At 41.9% G+C, this 16,711-nt stretch overlaps 1 protein-coding gene across 1 annotated transcript in view; it reads left to right on the top strand.

Moving 5' to 3' along the window:
• Window positions 1-14,235: 14,235 nt before the first annotated feature.
• Window positions 14,236-16,711, top strand: part of ANK2 (ankyrin 2) — a 633,020-nt gene continuing 630,544 nt past the window's right edge. The window contains exon 1 of the mRNA XM_032401030.1: window positions 14,236-14,773. Coding sequence (XP_032256921.1) covers window positions 14,702-14,773 — 72 coding nt within the window. The 5' untranslated portion in view covers window positions 14,236-14,701. The remainder of the gene's footprint in view (window positions 14,774-16,711) is intronic.

A 16,711-nucleotide genomic window follows, 5' to 3' on the forward strand; every position in this document is an offset into this window, starting at 1 on the left:
GGGCACCTGGGTGGCTCAGTCATTAAATGTCTGCCTTTGGCTCAGGTCATGATCCCAGGGTTCTGGGATCAAGCCCCACATCGGGCTCCCTGCTCTGCGGGAAGCCTGCTTCTCCCTCTCCCACTCCCCCTTCTTGTGTTCCCTCTCTCGCTATGTCTCTCTCTGTCAAATAAATAAATAAAATCGTTAAAAAATAAAAAAATAAAAAAATAAATGACAACATTGTAGAAATATCAGATGAATTAGTGGTTGCAAGGATTAAGGAGGGACTTTTTATAAAAGGATAGCATGAAGGATCCTTTGTGTGTCAGAACTGTTTGATATCTTGCCTGTGGAGGTAGATATCTAAATTAATAGGTTATAAAATTGTATAGAACTTAATACAAACATATGCACGTCCACATACACATACACATGAATGGGTACAAACAACACTGAGGAAATCTGAATAAAACTGGCAGATTGCATCAATGCACCATAATGGTTGTGATATGCTATCCATAGCTTTGCGAAATGTTACCATGGAGGTATGGGGCAAAGTGTACAAGGGATCTTGCTGTATTATTTCTTACAACTGCATGTGAATCTACAATTATCTCAATTAAAATGTTCAAATTAATGAAAAGTAGTGACAAGAATTCATGGTTTCATTATATCAGTATAGGCTCATCAGATTGTACCTGGGTGGCTCAGTCGTTAAGCGTCTGCCTTCGGCTCAGGTCATGGTCCCAGGGTCCTGGGATCAAGCCCCACATCGGGCTCCCCGCTCTGCAGGAAGCCTGCTTCTCCCTCTCCCACTCCCCCTGCTTGTGTGCCCTCTCTCGCTGTGTCTCTCTCTGTCAAATAAATAAATAAAATCTTTAAAAAAAAATAATTATTACATATCTGTTACATAGGTTGTTTGTAAGTATCAAGTATTATTTTAAAATTTAAAAAACTAAGTAGATTTATATATACTGACATGGAAACATGCTATATTGTAAAGAGAAAAAAGCCCCTTGTGGGGAAAAAAAAAGATAAAAAAAAGCACCATGTGAAGTTGCATGTATAACATAATTCCTAAAATATAATTATTACATCTTTCAGACATATGTGCCAAGAGTCCTGGAAGGACAAATAAGAAACTATTTATGGTAGTTGACTACTGGGACGTGGGACTAGAGTAAGGGAAAGTAAAGGACTCTTATTTTTCACTTATATACTTGGTGTGTAAGTTTGTATGTTGTATGTTGTTTACTGTGAGTAAGCATTGCCTCTCTAATTAATATTTTACAAAAAAATGATTCCAGCTTAATAACTATTTAGAATCTTTTTTTTTAAAAGATTTTATTTATTTATTTGACGGAGAGAGAGACAGCGATAGAGGGAAAACAAGCAGGGGGAATGGTAGAGGGAGAAGCAGGCTCTCCCCGAGCAGGGAGCCCGATGCGGGATTCGATCCCAGGACCCTGGGATCATGACCTGAGCCAAAGGCAGACGCTTAATGACTGAGCCACCCAGGCACCCCATAACTATTTAGAATCTTAAAAAAAATTTTGTAAAATTCTGAGATACACTTGCAGATATGAGTGTCAAAAACATCTGGAATAATTTCAAGTAATAAGGTATAGTTATTTAATATATCAATGTAATACAATATAATAAATAATATATATCCAGGTATAAGTTGTCAACTGAAGACCAATGAGCTCTTCAAAATTTGTCTCTCTATTATTTTGAAGAAACCAAAAATGACTGGGAAATGAGAAAAATAATCCTTTCTTTTTAGAGTTCTTATGTAAAAATAAATATGCCCATTTCTAGGGATTTTTCCACTTCTGGTGACTTTTTCAAAATATCAACAATCATTTATTCCATGCCTATTATGTGTAGGACATGGGCTGAGTTCTGGAAATAAAGGGAAGTGTATGTCATTACCCCTGACTTTAAGATGTTAATGCCATAGCAACTGGGAAATAGACTATATACATAAAATACAGATAACTACACTATAAGTATTATGTATACATAGAATTGTGTGATTGCTACAGACAATAAATGCTAATAAATAATCAAAGGATGAGGTCACTAATCATAGGGTGAGGCCACTACAGAAGTCTAGGGAAATCCAATAATACTCTAGCTAGAAGGCAGAAATAAATGTGGCGATTTATAACTTTTTTTTTTTTAAGCAGGCTCCCTGCCCAATTCAGGACTTGAACTCATGACACTGAGATCAAGAGTTACATGCTCTACTGACTGAGCCAGCCAGGTGTCTCTGTAGGGGTTAATTTAAGAATTAGACTGATTCAGCTGAAAAAAGTTTATGTAGAGAAAAGATAGGAAATAAAATTGGAAAGAAACAAAGGAGTCTGAATATGAAATCTTTGATGTCAGCTTCCTAACATTCAGCCTATATTTAATATGAAATAGAATTTAGATCAAGATCTATGTAGGCTAGAATATCTGAGTTTCAGTCTATTGATTTGTTCTGTGTAGTTGAAGCTCCTGTTCTTTTAGTTGAGTAGTTTTAAGATTGTTCTAGACCTTATATATGTTGGTTTAGTATGTTTATTTGGGAATGGGCCCAATTCTCTTTAGAGATTTATTACCCTTCCCAATTTTGTCTGGAAACTGCAGAAAAATTTAAATTTTTTTATTTTATTTTTTTTGAGAGAGGGAGAGAGCATGTGAGCGCAAGTGGGGAAGGGCAGAGGGAGAGAGAATCTTTTTTTTTTTTTAATTTTTAAATTTATTTACTAATTTAATGATTTTATTTATTTGAGAGAGAGAGAGAGAGAGCGCACGCGCGCACGGGCAGGGGGGAGGGGCAGAGGGAGAGGGAGAAGCAGACTCCCTGCTAAGCAGGGAGCCCCACACAGGGCTCAATCCCAGGACCCTGGGATCACAACCTGAGCTGAATGCAGACACCCAGCGACTGAGCCACCCAGGTGCCCCGGGAGAGAGAATCTTAAGCAGGCTCCATGGAGCTCGACTCAGGTCTCGATTTCACTACCCTGAGATCATGACCTGAGCTAAAATCAATAGTCAGGACACTTAACCGACTGAGCCACCCAGACACCCCACCACGTTTTTCTTTTTTAATTCCAGTTAGATAAAATACAGTGTAATATTACTTTCACGTGTAGGATTTAGTGATTCATCACTTTCATATAACACCCAGTGCTCATCACAAGTGCCCTCCTTAATGCCCATCACCCATTTAGCTCATCCCCCCCCAACTCTCCTCCAGCAACCCTGTTTGTTTTCTAATTTTTTTTTATTATTTGAGTATAGTTGACACACACAGAAAGGCTTTTTTTTTTTTTTTTTTTTTTAAGATTTTATTTGTTTGACAGAGAGAGACACAGTGAGAGAGGAAACACAAGCAGGGGGAGTGGGAGAGGGAGAAGCAGGCTCCCCACTGAGCAGGGAGCCCGATGCGGGGCTCGATCCCAGGACCCTGTGATCATGACCTGAGCTGAAGGCAGGCGCTTAACGACTGAGCCACCCAGGCGCCCCGAAACACTTTTTTTAACCTTAGAGTTTCGTGTGGAAAGTAAGATCTGGGGCCTATAGACTATAAATCCCACCTAGAATACCTATTATACTATATTAAAACTATCTTCTCTTATGAATAAGATGAGTCCTTAGCTTATTTTCCCAGTTACACATGGAGTTAGAAGAGAAGAAAAAGCCTATAAACGAATTAAAACACGGTCGCCAGGTGGTATACTGAGGACAATGATACTCGACATTTGTATGCTCTTACTACTTATCATTCACAATGTGCTATCACATACATTTGATCCTCTGGAATACAGCCTTCGATAAACATCAGAAGGTGTCGAGTAATGGCACATTAGTGGTAGACCCATAACTTCCTAGGAAGTTGATTCAGTGTTTTAGGTGATGTAGTCTGGTTACAAATCGCAGCATACCTTTCATGTCATTTGTGGTCTTCAGTTTGTTTTAGCAAATAGGGAAAAGCAGGTAGAGGGAAATCAAGCCTCAGAGTAAAAAAAAAGAAAAGAAAAAAAATGCTTTTTAGAGTCAGAAAACACCTGTGAATTTTCTTTCCCATCCCCCCAACACACCTGTGAATTTTAATAAAGCTCCAATGTAGTATAATTCAGCAGAAAGTGTTCAACAAGGGCTATGAAAACAGCATATACTAGCATGTGACTTGGGTCATAGATCTAAATTCTGGTCTCATTTTCTTTATTTATAACATAAGGGTAACACTGTCCTGCTACTCCACATAGTAGGTGTGAAGATAAAATATATGATACATATAAAAGCCTACAAATAAAAGAGTAATTCTAAATATGGGGACCTCAGCTTAAGGAAGAAAATAATACCTAACATAGCTTTGCAGTCATTGAGTTTCCAGACACAATAAATGATTTATAGCCCATCTAGACCCCCAATTCCTAACATATACACACAACAACCTATGAGGTTTAGAGAAGTAATTTATCTAATGTATAGATAATGTATAATCTGTAACAGATTAAAAATTACAGAATCCAAACTCAAAACCATGTTTGTCACACCAAATTACATAGCTTGAATTTTTAGACCTGCACAAATATTTATGTGTGCTCCCAATGATGGTAATGAGTCTCTGTCCTGGAATAGAAATCAGTAGCTATTTAGACATTTGAGAGGTTGTAGGCCCTGTGGTTTCTGAAGCTTGGTTGAAATGTTAATTAATGCAGATTTTAAATATATTTGTAATGATGTATATAATACTCTTTTGGTAGTTTTGTGTATCTAAGAAAATATAAGAACATACAAATTTATGTTTAAATTTCTATATCTCAGGGGTGCCTGGGTGGCTCAGTCGTTAAGTATCTGCCTTCGGCTCAGGTCATGATCCCAGGGTCCTGGGATTGAGTCCCGCATCAGGCTCCCTGCTCTGCGGGAAGCCTGCTTCTCCCTACTCCACTCCCCCTGCTTGTGTTCCCTCTCTCTCCCTGTCTCTCTGTGTCAAATAAATGAATAAAAATCTTTCAAAAAATAAAAAAAATAAATTTCTATATCTCAGGGCGCCTGGGTGGCTCAGTCAGTTAAGTGTTTACCTTCGGCTCAGGTCATGATCCCAGGGTCCTGGGATCGAGCCCCTTGTCAGGCTCCCTCCTCAGCAGGGAACCTGCTTCTCCCTCTCCCACTCCTCCTACTTGTGCTCCTGTGCTCTCTGTCTCTCTGTCAAATAAATAAATAAATCTTTTTTTTTTTAATTTGTGATCCCACCCCAGATCTATTTACTCAGGAACTCTGGGGATGGGGTTCAGCAATCTTTATTTTTTTTAAGATTTTATTTATTTAATAAATAATTTGAGAGCGAGAGAGAGAGAGAGAGAGCACGAGTGGGGGCAGGCAGGGAGGGGCAGACAGAGAGGAAGAGAGAGAATCTCAAGCAGACTCCACACTGAGCTCAGAGCCCATGCCACTAAGATCATAACCTGAGCTGAAATCAAGAGTCAGATGCTTAACTTACTCTGCCACCCAGGCGCCCCTGAGAAATATAAGTTAAGAACTATGTGGTTATGTTTCTTTGCTTCATGTTTGATAAAATGATCTCTCCAAATTATTTATATAAACACACAAACTTACACATACATATACACATTCACTCTCTCTCTCTCTCTCTCTCTCTATCACACACACACACACACACACACACAGTTTGATGGAAACTCAAAGCAGATAGCTAACTGTGGTTATAAATTATGATTCAATATTGTTTCAAGTTGTGCTTCTTAAAATCACAACCTTTATAGAACACTTACTAAATGTGAAGAACTATGCTAGATGCTGAAAATTCAGAAAAAAATAAAACCCAGTCTTAACTTTTGAGATCTCATAGTCTGGTTGGGGAGATAATTATGTAGACAAAAACACTACAGATGTGCAAGTATTAAAATAGAACTAGCTAAAATTGCTCTAGGGGCACTGAGAACAAAACTCTAGTCTATCTAAGGGAGTAAGGAAAGACTTTTTCTTGATCTAGGTCTTGCATGGTGCACAGATGTTAGGTGAAGAATAAAGGTGAGGGCATTCTGGGCAGATGGAACCCAGCATGTGGGGGACCATAGGCACAGACAAGGCAGGCTTCCAAGGACAAGAAAGTGGCAGGAACAGAGAGTGAATCAGGAGCAGAAGGAAACAAGCTCGAAAGGCCAGTTGTGGAAAAGATCAAGAAGGGCACTAAAGAAAACAAGCAAACAACTAATAACATGCAATGATTTTACTATGAAAACTACTATACCTGAAATATTTGCCTAAAGTATTATTTGAATGGCTGAATGGCATTCCATTATACATTCCTATATGTGAAAGTTCCATAATGTATATACTTGATTCCCTTCTTTAACATATTTAGGTGATTTCCAGGTTGTTGTTATTGTTTATTTGTTTATGTTTTCACTATTGTAAAGATTACTTCAATGAAAAATCTTTGCTCATGTTTATGATTATTTTCAAACTCAAAAATTATATATATTTTTATGGCACTTAAAAAAGCTTTTATTTACTTATTTTTTTGAGGGGGGGGAAGGGGAGGAGCAGAGGGAGAGGGACAAGCAGACTCTGAGCTAAGCGCGGAGCCTGACATGGGGCTTGATCCAAGACCCTGAGATCATGACCTGAGCTGAAATCAAGAGTCAGACACTTAGTGGACTGAGCCACCCAGGTGCCCCTATGGCTTTTTTTCTACAGAGTGACAAGATGCCCTTCAGAACATTTGTACCAATTTACATTTCTATCAGCAATGCCTGAGTATTATTCTTTCTGAAGCTCTGGAGGGATTTTCATTGCTTAAAATTCTCTTCTCTGCCAATTTATAAGTGAAAATAGTATATTGTCATTTGAATTTGCATTTCTTTTCTTTCTAATGAGGCTAAACATTTTTTTATCTGCTTATTGGAAATTATTATTCTTTTGTGAGTTCTCCTAAAAGTTCTCCTCCCCTTTGATAAGGCACTGGTCTTGTCTATATATGAAGGTTATCAACTCCCTCTGTCCACAGAAATTGTGTAAATATTTTTTCCTTGGGTCACTTAGCTTTTAATTATTTTCTGTTCACACATAAATATATATTCACAATTATTTCATAACCTATAACAGTGAATTTTATTACTTTTTTTAGTTTATTTTTTTAATTTTATTTTTTAAAGATTTTATTTATTCATTTGAGAGAGACTGTGAGCAGGGGGGAGGGGCAGAGGAAGAGGGAAAGCAAACTCCCCGCTGAGCAGGAAGCCCAATGTGGGACTTGATCCCAGGAGATCATGACCTGAGCCGAAGGCAGATGCTCAACTGACTGGAGCCACCCAGGCACCCCCAGAGTGAGTTTTAATATAAAGAAGTTTTACAATTTTATGTAGAAAAATCTATCACTTCTCCTTTAAAAATTTTTTTATAGCTATCATTTTTAGGAACATCTTCCTGAACACAAGAAAAGTATATTAATATTAAGAAGTGCTTTTACTTCAAAGCAGAGGGACATAGATTTTATCCTGAGGGCAATGGAGAGCCATCAGGGGTTTTGAAATGGGAGAATTTTTTTTTTTTTTTTTAAGGAAGATACTCTGAATTATGCAGGATGTCCCAGAATAGAAAAAGCTCTGAAGTGCCATTATTAAGAAACTACGGCAATACCCTAAGTGTAGCTGAACTAACCTGGACTAAAACCATGGTTATGGAAAAAAATTAGCAGGACTTTACCATATTAGAATTCACAGGGTTTAGGGCGCCTGGGTGGCTCAGTCGTTAAGCGTCTGCCTTCGGCTCAGGTCATGATCCCAGGGTCCTGGGATCGAGTCCCACATCAGGCTCCCTGCTCTGCGGGAAGCCTGCTTCTCCCTCTCCCACTCCCCCTGCTTGTGTTCCTGCTCTCGCTATGTCTCTCTCTGTCAAGAAAATAAATAAAATCTTTAAAAAAAAAAAAAAAAAAAAGAATTCACAGGGTTTAGTGAAGATTATAGAATGTGAGAGATGTAGAGAGGTTGAGAATGACACTGAAGTTCCTAGTTTGAGGGACTCAGTGGACAGTGAGACTCTTTATGTAGATTAGGAATGAAGAGGTTGGAGCAGGTTTTGAGTATTTGTGTATATGGATGGATAGTTGGGATGGATAAGGGAAAACGTAGGTGTTGTATTTTGAATATCTTATATTCTAAGAACTGAGTGACGTCTTTTCTTAACCCACTGGAGCTAGCTAACACTTTCCTGAAGCACTCTTATTTTTCCTCTTTCTTTTTTTCAAGATTCATTTATTTATTTGAGAGAGGGAGAGCAAGCACGAGCTCACGGGAGGGGCAGAGGGAGAAGGAGAGAGAATCTCAAGCAGACCCCATGCTGAGTGTGGAACCTGTCACAGGGCTCGATCTCATGACCCTGAGATCATGACTCTGAGATCAGGACCTGAGTGGAAACCAAGAGTCAGACGCTTAACAGACGGCACCACCCAGGTGCCCCTTTCCTGAAGCACTCTTTACTGTTGCAGCCAGTGACAAGTGACAGCAGGATTTATGAAAGCAAAAAAGGGACTAGTACCCTACTTACAAGAGTAGATTATCTATCTATCCATATCTATTGTCTACTTAAAACTTTAATGATGGGGCGCCTGGGTGGCTCAGTCGTTAAGCGTCTGCCTTCGGCTCAGGTCATGATCCCAGGGTCCTGCGATGGAGCCCCACATTGGGCTCCCTGCTCAGCAGGAAGCCTGCTTCTCCCTCTCCCACTCCCCCTGCTTGTGTTCCTTCTCTCGCTGTCTCTCTCTCTGTCAAATAAATAAATAAAATCTTTAAAAAAAATAAAAAATAAAAAAATAAAAAAATAAAAAAACTTTAATGTTATTTACTGATATGTTCATTTTGTTGTTAATTTGAATTAAGTACCCCAAGTCACTAGAGATCGAAAACCCTGCTTTGGATTACTGTGTGCTCAGTCATGACATAGGATGGCTGGGAGTCTTAGCAGCTTTACTGTCACTTACTTGCCTCACTAAATTTTCCTTTATTCTCTGAAATATAGGGTTTCCTTTTTTTATTAAAAAATTTTATTTATTAGAGAGAGATAGAGCACGAACAGGGTGAGGGGCAGAGGGAGAAGCAGACTCCCCACTGAGCAGGGAGCCCGATGCCGGGCTTGATCCAGGGACTCCAGGATCATGACATGAGCTGAAGACAGATGCTTAACCGACTGAGCCACCCAGGCGCCTTAGGGTTTCCTTTTTAACCACCTTTATCCTCAGCCTCTTCCTATTTTTTAGGTAGATATCATTACATAAATTAATAGTAATAACTACATTATTGAGTGTTTTCATTGTGTGTTTATAATGTTTCTGTACATTACTTCATTTACTAGTCACAATGACCCTGTAAAGTAAGTACTATTATTATATTTATATAGGGTATCAAGATATAAGTGATTTTAGTTCACCATCCTAGCCACTATGCAACACTGCCACCATAAAAACTGTCATATTGAATGACTCGAGGATGCTTGCAAAGGAAAAAAACAGTTTTCTAAAAAATTATTTTCTCTCTCTCTTTTTTTCCCCACTGAGCAGAGAGGGCTCCATCCCAGGACGCTGGGATCATGACCTGAACCGGAGGGAGATGCTTAACCATCCGAGTCTCCCAGGCGCCCAAAATTATTTTCTCTTATGTACATCTTTATTTATTTTTAAATTTTTTTTTGAAGATTTTATTTATTTGACAGAGAGAGACGCAGCGAGAGAAGGAACACAAGCAGGGGGAGTGGGAGAGGGAGAAGCAGGCTTCCCGCCGAGCAGGGAGCCCGATGCGGGGCTCAACCCCAGGACCCTGGGATCATGACCAGAGCCAAAGGCAGACACTTAACTACTGAGCCACCCAGGTGCCCCTATGTACACTTTTTTTAAAAAAAGATTTTATTTTTAAGTAATCTCTACATCTGATTCAGGGCTCAAACTTACAGCCCCAAGATCAAGAGTTGCATGCTCCCCGGACCCAGCCAAACACCCCTATACCTTTTTTTTTTTTATTAAGTAAACTCAACTCCTAATAGGGGCTTGAAATGCACAACCCAGAGATTAAGAGTTGCATCCTCAACCAATGAGCCAATCAGGGATCCCAGGAAAAAAGTTTTTATAATGTTTCCTAAAGAGTTTTTCAAATTTGAACATTAATATAATTATTATGCACACACTTGAGAAATGGTAGTATAGTATTTGAGTTATAGTATAGAGTTTGGGCTTTAGAATTTGAACTAGAGTTCAAATCATGGCCCTCCAATCTTCTAGATGACCTTGACAAAGACAATTCATTCAATAAGTACTTATTGAACAGCAATGTGTCAGGCACTACTCAAGCTGCTGGAGATTCTTGGTGTTTAAAATAGTGAACAAGAGGGGTGTCTGGGTGGCTCAGTCGGTTGAGCGTCTGCCTTCAGCTCAGGTCATGATCCCAGGGTCCTGGGATCGAGCCCTGCGTCAGGCTCCCTGTTCAGTGGGGAGTCTGCTTCTCCCTTTCCCTCTATCCTCTCCCAACTTATGCTCACTTGCGCACGGTCTCTCTCTCTCAGTTAAATAAACAAAATCTTTAAAAAAGAAATGGTGTAGGACACCCAGGTATCTCAGTCGGTTAAGTGTCTGCCTTTGGCTTGGGTCATGATCCCAACGTCCGGGGATGGAGCCCTGCATCGAGCTCCTTGCTCTGCGGGGGGCCTGCTTCTTCCTCTGCCTGTTGCTTCCCCTGCTTGTGCTCACTCTCTGTCTCTGACAAATAAATAAATATAATCTTAAAAAAAAATGGTCAACAAGACCACATCCCTATTTTTATGGAATTTAATTTCCAGTGATAGATAAACATCAATAAACAAGTAAATATAAAAATTGTGTTTGTGGTAAGTGTACAGGAAGGACATACTGAAGAGAGAGGAAGAAGGAGGGTGGGACTGTTATTATTTTATAGGACATATTAGTTTTCTAGGGGTGCTGTATGCTGTAACAAAGTGCCACAAACTGGGTGGCTTAAACAACGGAAATCTATCTCTCTCCCAGTTCCAGAGGCTAGAAGTCTGAGGTCAATGTTGTCAGAGAAGGTCCTTCTGAGGGCTGTGAGGGAAAATCTGTTCCCTGCCACTTTCCTAGCTCCTGGTAGTTTGCTGGCAAACTTTGGCATTCCTGGATTTGTAGATGCATCATCCCAATCTCTGCATTCATATTTACATGGCATTCTCCCTGTGTGTGTGTGTGTGTGTGTGTGTGTCTAAATCTCCCCCCCTTTTATAAGGACACCAGTCATATTGGATTGGGGGTCTGCCCAGTATGACCCTATCTTAACAAATTACATCTGTAACCACTCTATTTCCCAATAAGGTTACATTCTGAGGTACTGGGGGTTAGGACTCAATATGTAAATTTTGGGATACACAATTCGCCAGGGAGTCCTCACCCTCACTGGTAAGGTGATATTGGTACAGAGGCCTAAAGGAAGTGAGGGAATGATCTATGCAGGTATCTTCCAGAGGAGTGGTTCAGGTACAAAGGACCAAAACAAGAGTAGGCCTGGATTGCTCAAGAATTAGAAACAAGGTGGTGGGCAGGAAGGAGAATGGACTACATAGACTTTATTTTGTATCAAACGGCCTTTGCTCTTGCTCTGAGTGAGATGAACAGGCACAAGAGGTCTTTGAGCATTAGCTAGCTGCTGTGTTGCAAGCTCCTCTGCCGCGGAGCAAGGTGGAAGAATGCAGACTGATTGCAGACCTTTGCTATCAGGCAAGCGAAAGATGATGCTGGCTTGGGCCAGAGAGATTGTGGGGGAAATAACTAAGTGGTTGGATTGTGTAGGAATGTAGAACCAACAGGATTTCCTATTAGATCAAAAGTGGGTCATGAGAGCAAGCAAGGAATTAAGAATATCTCCGGGGGGGGGGGGGGGGGCACCTGGGTGGCTTAGTTGTTAAGCGTCTGCCTTCGGCTCAGGTCATGATCCCAGGGTCCTGGGATTGAGCCCTGCATTGGGCTCCCTGCTCTGTGGGAAGCCTGCTTCTCCCTCTCCCACTCCCCCTGCTTGTGTTCCCTCTCTCGTTGTCTCTCTCAAATAAATAAATAAAAATCTTAAAAAAAAAAAAAAAGAATATCTCTGAGGGGGCGCCTGGGTGGCTCAGTTGGTCAAACGTCTGCCTTTGGCTCAGGTCATGATCCTGGAGTCCCGGGATCGAGTCCCACATCAGGCTCCCTGCTCAGCTGGGAGTTTGCTTCTCCCTCTGACTCTACCCCCTCTTGTGCTCTCTCTCTCTCTCTCAGATACATAAAATAAAATCTTAAAAAAAAAAAAAAAAAGAATATCTCTGAGGTTTTTGCCCCGAGCATCTGAAAGATGGGTAAAGCTATAGCAAAGTAGCTGATTTGATAAAAAGGAGCTCAGTTTGTACATGGTAAATTTGAAACTCCTAGATACCCAGGTAAAGGAGGAGGTGGTTGGCAAGAGGAGTTTGAACTTAATAGGGAAAATTGGGGATGGAGATGAACATTTGGGAATATGTATCAGAATACAGATTCTATTTAAAGTCATGTAACTGAGATCAACGACAGAGTCAGTATAGATAGAGAAGAAAAGGTGGACCAGGACTGAACTTTCTGATATTTCAAAGTTTAGAGGTCTGGAAGATGAGGAAGAAACAGGAAAGAGGACCACGGAGAAGGAATCAGCGAGATAAGATGATCAAGAGAGAACTGTATCCAGAAGCCAATGGAGGACATTCTTAAGGAGAAAGGAGTGATTTTTTTAAAGTAATGTTTATGAGTATTTTATAACATATATAATTGCCTAATCACTATGTTGTACACCTGAAACTAATATAATATTATGTGTCAACCATACTTCAATGAAAAAAATACCATTTAGAGGTCAAGCCAAATGAAGGCTGAGAATGGATCATTAGATTTGGTAACATGAACATCACTGGAAACTTGTCAGTAGAAAGCCTGTTGGAATAAATGGAGGAACACTTCAATAGATTGAGATAGATTGAGATAGACTGAGTTCAGTGGAGAATGTAAGGAGAATAGGAGATATTGAAACTTTGTGGAAGATCTTGCTGAAAGACGTGTGGAGAACTGGAACACTAGCTGGGGTCGGAGGGTAGGAGAGGGTATCTGTGGTAAAGTTTTCTTAAAGATTTTATTTATGTATTTTAGAGAGACAGAAAAGGGGGAAGGAGCAGAGGGTGAGGGACAAGCTGAGCACAGAGCCTGCTGGGGGGCTTAATCCCACCATCCTGAGATCATGACCTGACCCAAAATCAAGAGTTGGAGGATCAACCAACTGAGCCACCCAGGCTCTGGTAAAGTTTATTTTTTAAAAGGAGGGAGTATGTTTGTATGGACGTCCATAAGAAAGAGGAAATTGATGCATGAGAGAGGGAAAAATTCATCTCTTGAGGGGGTCACCTTATCTGCAAAAAGCCATAATTTCCACCTCCATGGAAAGAATTGCTCATAATTGCTCACTCCAGTGGGGCAGCTGAGCCAATAATTGGAAATAATGATCAGGTCTTGGAAAGTGGTTTACACTTAGTCAATGGTAGCTCCAACTGTATCCCTGAGAAGCAGTAATGCAAACAAAGCTGGGCCCTGTGGGGGATTCACTACTCCTGCCACGAGTTTTTGCACAGACTGAGGTCGGCAAAACCTGGTCTTGCCTTTTAAGTTCTTCACAGGGCTACAGAGGATGTGCTCTTCACCTTAGTAAGGATGGGGCCGTCACTACCTGGGCCAGTAGCTGGACGACGTTTTGTCATGGTGAATGAAGATGGGAGGGGAGAAGCTGGATCTTGGGGAAGGGGTTAACGCCCAAGGAGTAAATGACACACTGCTTAGGGCACTTCATCAGCCCGCAGCTGACATGGATTGAAGTCGTCGCAGTGGTATTTCACACCATGTTCAATCCGCAAATTAATTTCTCCTTATCAATGGAGAGTGGTTGGCAGAACAAAGAGTGTGTGTCTGTGGAGGCTAGCGGTGAGTGCGTGCCTGTCACAAAGCGAAGGGGGAGAATGAGTGTGAACAGGCCATGTGTGTATGGTATGAATGGAAAGAGCCCGGTGAGTGCGGAGATTGGCAGGGAAGAGCTGCACGTGCCCTCCAGGCCGGGGGCCTCCCGGGGGAACGTCTGCCTGTGATGCGGGAGCGCCCGCGGAGCAGCCTCCTTTTCCCCACCCACCTCCCGAACTCCGGCAGTCAGTGGTGCATATAGACATATTTCTGGGAGCTGTCCATGAGCTCATCGCTCTCCTGGCGATCGCGGCAGCGGCGAGGGAAGCAGCCTCCTTTCCCCCGGCGCCGCTAGAATAAGCCCCGGCGCTCGCACATTCAGACACACGCGCGCAGAGCGGCTCTGGGAAGCTGCCGCCGTCCGCTCAGCCTCGCGGCCAAGGTCGCGCCAGACCCCGGCCCGCCATGGCCCCGAGTCTCCCCGCTGGGAGGTAGGTGGGCGCGGGAAGACGTGAGGGGCTCCGGCCGGGACTCCGCGAGGGCGAGCCAAGGGGGCAGCCGCTCCTTGCACTCTGCGGCGGAGGAGCCCGGGCGGGGCCGCGGGGCGCGGCGGCTGCGTAGCCTCCCGGTCCCTGTGGGGCCGCGGGCCGCAGGCCCGGCGCTGAGGAGCCGCAGGAGACGCGGGAGACCCGGGCGTGACAGGAGGAAGAAACCCGGAGCCCCAGGAAGATGGCTTCTCCCACCTCCCCGGCCCCGGAAGGCGGGGCCTCCACCCCGCCGAACCCGCCGCGGATTCGTCAGGTGGGTGCACAAAGTGCGGGAGGGGCGCGCCCCATTGTCCTCTCCTCCCCCAAGGACGGGGACCTCGCCCCAATGTAGAGGCTGACCAAGAGGTGGGGCTGACATAGGCGTACTTGGCCGCATCGCCTGGCCCAGGACCATTCTCTGAATCTCTCTTTTTTTTAGTCCAACTTCACAGACAGACAGACAGACACACACACACACACACACAGACATACACACACTCCTAGAAAAACACGTCTTCCAAAACCAGACGTGTAACTTCTGCATACACACCCCCAAAACTCATCCTCCGCCCCACACACACCCCACCGCGCACAGAGGCACACACCCAAATGTCACATGATCTACTGCGGAGCTACACAGTAGAAGAAACCCACCGTGCCCTCAGGGTGGAAATGCACCCCAGACCCAAATCCACTGAGGACTCTGAGAGGGACTGCTGGAAGCATTCACTTCCCACCCTTAGGAGAGAAGGAACCTTGTCTAGATGTTACTCACCAGTTCTTAACTTTCAGACAGAGCTACGCCCGACAACTGCAGCCCTGTATTAGACGTGCAGTACTAGAAAACATGTGTTCCTGCTCTCTCGTGTGCAAAGACAGTTTTCCCCAACACTGCAAGGGGGGAATGAACATTGCTTTGGCTGTTTGAATGAGTCCTGTTTTCTGTTTGTATGGTAATACTGAAACAAGGGAGTACTCCATCTGGTTGTGATCTGTGATTTGGTATCTAATAAGAGTTTTGCTTTTTTGTTTCCTGCTGTCATTGCCTGAACTACAGCATTACCACTTTAGGGTATCGCAGTAGTAACGCAAGCTTGCCCTATTCGGGGTAGTGCATGGGTGTGAAAATAGGATCCCCTGACTCCAAGCAGGCAGCCTCTTTACCAAAGAGAATTGGATTGCTGTTTAGAAATAGGTAAAATTGGTTGATGGAAACTGTATGGGGGGAAGCGAATACCCCACAGAATGGTCTTTCTTCAGGGTGGTGTAGAAATTTCGAACGCCAGGGGCTTCAGAATTTCTGAAAATCTGACCCTAAAATTTGGTTGACACTTAACAAGGTCTTTGCCACATTTGCATTTTATTATGTATAGGTAGTGTTATTTTAGGGGCAACCTTTGTTTATGTGCATTTTTTATGCAATAACTAAAAATTACTTCATACTTTCTTTTATGGCACTCTGTGTCCCAAAGAAATTGTTAGGGTTTTAAATTCTTATGGGATGCAGGACTCTAGTTTTATGACAATGCATTTTTAATTGCACTTGGAGCTATTTTTTTTTTTCCCCTGAAGAATTGTGGTGGCATGCTTCATTAAATCTGTATATGTGATATTGATGCATCTAAGAATGAAGGTGAAATTATTGGAATTTGCAGTATAAGAGAAAGCACACCCTATGCAAAAAATCATTTTTGTAACTATTTGTCTATGTATGTATATATATTTATATAAGCATTAAGGACAAACATATTAATTTAAATAGAATATATGTACTCATAAAATCTCTATGAAATCTCATTCTATATTTAGAATACTTCTATTGATCTAAGAAATAGTATGTATGAAAATAATTACTAGAAAAAAATTGCAAGAAAGGTCATCGTTATTTTGTAGAGTAGATAGAGGACCTCATAATTAGAAGCTGTATAAATGACATAATGCTGCAACATTCCAGTAATTGACTGGTGTCCTCTGTTTAGACTTTCATTTATATGACCTTATAGAAGCACTCTTTTAGTGATTGGTGCATTAATTTGCATAGGATGTAGAAATAGGTTGCTGAAATTATTTGTCATTCCATTCTACCTGACTGATCCAGGCAGGTGGAAAAAAAATACTGACAACCTCTGACTGCAGTATCACCATTTGCCTGCAAGTGATTTTGAACAAATTAGGAGTAAAAAAACAGAAGGGATAACAGTGTTTTCTTTCA

This window comes from Phoca vitulina, unplaced genomic scaffold (genome assembly GCF_004348235.1).
Source record: "Phoca vitulina isolate PV1807 unplaced genomic scaffold, GSC_HSeal_1.0 scaffold3, whole genome shotgun sequence".
Taxonomy (NCBI): Eukaryota; Metazoa; Chordata; class Mammalia; order Carnivora; family Phocidae; genus Phoca; species Phoca vitulina.